Genomic DNA, 3,949 nt, shown 5'->3' with positions numbered 1-3,949 from the left:
AGGTGTCTTTTAGTTCAAAAAGTATATCTTATCATAACTTTACAAAAATATTTTGAGAAAAATCTCTCTCTTTCTCTCTCTCTTTATATATATATATATAACCTAAATTATATTATTTTGATATATATATATATATATTTTTGAAGAAATTTTAAATAAGAATATTTTTATTTATTTTTTTATCAGAATAATTTTAAATGCTCTTTATATTAATGTAAAAATATAATATAATATTAAAGTCAAATCATTTTTATTTTAAAAAAATTACATACATACAACTTTATAACATCATATTTACATATCTAACACCTATAACTTTCATATTACATGCATACCTTCTTATATTATTTTAATATCAAATACACTATTTATATTTCTTTCCTATCACTCATATATATTTTTTTTTACCATTCTTATTTGATATTAAAATAAATTATGGGTGGTATGTATGTAATATTAAAATTTTAAGTGTTAAATATATAAATAAAATAATATTATTTGGTATGTATGTAAAACTTCCTTTTATTTTTTACTATAGTATTTAACGATATTTTTTATTATTTTTTAAAAAAATTCCTTATATTATATTAGTTTAACGAACGGTACACGGCGTTATGCACGCATAACTCGATCCCATACAGCGTATCCCACTTTTTATATTATTATATTCTCATTCGTACCAATATATTTATTATAAATAGCAACCCATCTTCCCTTCAGCAAGCACTCAACAAACCAAAGCATAACCCAATACTCCCAACCTCCCAATCATCCCACACAGCCATGGCCTCCTCCCCCAGCTCCCCAACAATCCTCCTCCTCCTCCTCTCCGTCGCCACCTTATTCAGCCTCCTAACCACTCCCGCCTCCGCCGCCAACCGCCTGAACGCCGGCCAGTCGCTTGGACCCGGACAATCACTCGCACAAGGCCCCTACTTATTCATCATGCAGCCAGACTGTAACCTTGTTCTTTACGATAACATCAAAGCCGTCTGGGCCACGGGGACCAACGGAAGGGCCTCCGGCTGCGTTCTAAAGATGCAGACCGATGGCAATCTCGTAATTTATAGTGGCAGCAGAGTGATCTGGGCGAGCAACACCAATCGCCAAAATGGGAATTATTATCTCCTCCTCCAGAGAGATCGCAACGTGGTCATATACGATAACTCTAACAACGCTATTTGGGCGACTGGAACCAACGTTGGCAATGCTGCTGTTGTCGTCATCCCGCATAGCAACGGCACGGCGGCGGCATCCGGCGCGGCGCAGAACAAGGTGAAGGAGCTGTATCCTTGAAAGAGTAACATTAATACAGAGACGATGAAAGAAGTGTTGTTAGTATATGTGTTTTGAATAAAAAGGCATTGGCTCCTGCGATGCTATTGCCTAAGCAAGTTAATTTTCCAGTGATTGTGTGTTGTTGCAATAAGAATTTATCAAATAATTAGTTGGTTATCTAACTTATATATTTCACGAGCTTTTTGATGGTTAAATTATTGGGTTGAGTAACGAATTTGAATGAAACTATCTGCATGCAAATAGGAACGAGAGATATAACTTGTTCAAAGAAAGAAAAAAAACTTCAATGAGCCAAAGCTTTTTGGTAGGAGGGAAGATGAACTCTTATGTAGAGTATGATAGGATTGTGAAATGTATAATTTTATGTATGAAATAGAAAAAAAATTCAAAGAATTTCGGCAACTATAACTCTATAATTATTGAATGTGAACAAAATAATTAAATGCTAGTATTTAGGGAGGCAAGAGCCCACCCTACATTTCCTGATTTCACCCCGACTAACAAAATAGGTCATTATAACCCCAATGGGTAGAAATCAATGTTTTCAAGCATATTTGAAAGCTTCATAATATTATTTGGATGGCCAAATGACTTTCAAATTCGACATGTTTGTAATCGAATCAAACGGCTCGACGAGAAAAATCTAAACGAGCTCAGTAACTCTCTATTGCTTAAATGATCAGATCACTGTGTCAATGATCATGGATCGGTTTGGATATTATCCAACTCGGTGGTCATCACCATTAATGGTTTATTGAGTGGGGAAGATGAGATAACTATAGGGAAAAACTGTCTAGTAAGTTGATAAGTATTCGGCAGGAGCAGTAAAATTTTTTGGAATAATAATCTTGAAGACTGAACGACTTCATGAGTTCTTTCTGATCAAGCTTTTCAACTCAATATTTTAGATCATCGTGGTAATAGATACGAGTAAATCGAGTATTTAGACTATAGGTAAAATAATGTCAGGACACATGATGATCCACGCTCTTCTGTGCTTCGGAGAGTTTCCACTCTCTGTGCAAAGCTGCAGCTAACGGCTTGTCCACGAGTCTTATTTTCATTTGCTAGTTTATTCTTAAATACTGTTGCAGCTGGTATCTTTCTAATGAGAACAAATCTTCTACATTCTTTTCTCTCTTGTTTTTCCATTGCTTTTCACTGCAGGTATCGAGTCTTCATGTATTAGAGCGGTGAAGCAGCTTTTTTTTTTCGGCTAGCTTCTTTTCTAAAGCTCCATGGCCGAACAAAGCTCGTCTTCTCAAGTTCCCCACCTCTGCTCCGCCAACATCCTCGGGTCTTGCCATGTCGGAGCTCATTAATTCCCGCCTCTTTAAGTTCTGTGATGAACAATCTGAAACTTATTGTTCCAATATCAACTGACCAGCGACAATTACCTGGTGTGGAAAACTTCAGGTTTTTCACTGGCTTTCTGCCAATAGTTTTTGATGGCTATCTTACAGGCGATTCCAAACCTTCCGCCGCTCTAGCCTGGAGCTAATCTACGAGTTCAGTTATGCTCAATCTTATGCTGACCACAAAACCTTTGTTGTCGCTCTTCTTTCCTACCATATTCGCGTCCTGTTTTACCCTTTATTATATTGAATTTCACGTACTGCTCGAGATATCTGGTCGACGGTAGAGCTTCGTCGTCAACCTGTCCAATAGGTTTTTCTTTCCGTTGTGGATTTTTCAAGGCTTAAAAAATATGAACTCTATCGGGTTTCAGATGGCGAGCTCACCATGATTGACATATATTTAACGAAGATCAAAAGCTCTTGTTGATAATATTGTTGTTGCGGGTTCCATCTTGATTCAGAAGACCATTAATTTCACCATTTTAAATGGTGCCTACCATTCAGCTCTTATAATCCTTTAAAAACCTCTATCCTGCACCAGTCAGCATGCCCATTTCGCTTAGAGTTCTCTTACTTCACTCCTTTGACAGTGAGGAAAAATCATCAGCAACGAAATGTTCAGCGAGATACCTCGTTGTTGACAGATAACGTACGCCATGTATGCGGAAATAAGAGCTGTTTCAGGCCAGGGGTCGTGAATCCTTCCGATGGATCCAGATGGGCGAGGCGCTTCTTCGGTTCTAAATTCTAATAAGCATCAGTCGCCCTCCACCTGGAGTTCAAAACATCGTCCCACATGTCAGAATTTGTGGTAATCGGCCACGTTGCTACGAATTGGTGGCATCGTATAAACTTATTACGCTCACCGTCTTTCCTCTCCTGCTACGAAAAGCTTTTCTCACCGGCTTGTCACCTGTGTCTAGCAATGACTGGCTCCTGGATTCTGGGGCCAGCTCGTCATTTACCTGAATGGTTTCTAAACTTCAATATTCAACTCCATTACAGGAACAGACGCTTGTATAACTGCCAGTGGGAACTCGCTCCATATTCTTCAATAGCCGATCAAGGAATTCTTCCTCTTCCCGACTTTACCCGTAAGGCTTAAACTCAAAAATTACGTTTATGTTCCTCTTCTTTTTCTCATAATGCTCCTCTTCAATCCATCAAATTAAACTGGCCCGATAATAACTGTCTATTCTTTTGATGCTAATGGCTTTTACATTAAGGATCTGGAGGATTAATCGTTTTCCTCATCTAGTGGGCGAGCTCATGATGGGTCTCTATTCTGTTCC

At 38.0% G+C, this 3,949-nt stretch overlaps 1 protein-coding gene across 1 annotated transcript; it reads left to right on the top strand.

Annotated features, from left to right (window-relative positions):
* The first annotated feature begins 712 nt into the window (after positions 1 to 712).
* On the top strand, positions 713 to 1,389 carry LOC110095037 (mannose-specific lectin-like). Its single transcript, XM_020820403.2, has one exon. The coding sequence runs from the start codon at positions 784 to 786 to the stop codon at positions 1,294 to 1,296; it is 513 nt and encodes a 170-aa protein (XP_020676062.1). The 5' UTR covers positions 713 to 783; the 3' UTR covers positions 1,297 to 1,389.
* Positions 1,390 to 3,949: the final 2,560 nt, after the last annotated feature.

Source organism: Dendrobium catenatum, unplaced genomic scaffold (assembly GCF_001605985.2).
Source record: "Dendrobium catenatum unplaced genomic scaffold, ASM160598v2 fragScaff_scaffold_1335, whole genome shotgun sequence".
NCBI classification, from domain to species: domain Eukaryota; kingdom Viridiplantae; phylum Streptophyta; class Magnoliopsida; order Asparagales; family Orchidaceae; genus Dendrobium; species Dendrobium catenatum.
Note: the sequence above shows the minus strand (reverse complement) of the source record. Positions and strands in the feature narration are given on the sequence as shown.

Excerpts from the sequence above, each read along its gene's own strand:
- LOC110095037 (XM_020820403.2), top strand. The coding sequence starts at position 784 with ATGGCCTCCTCCCCCAGCTCCCCAACAATCCTCCTCCTCCTCCTCTCC.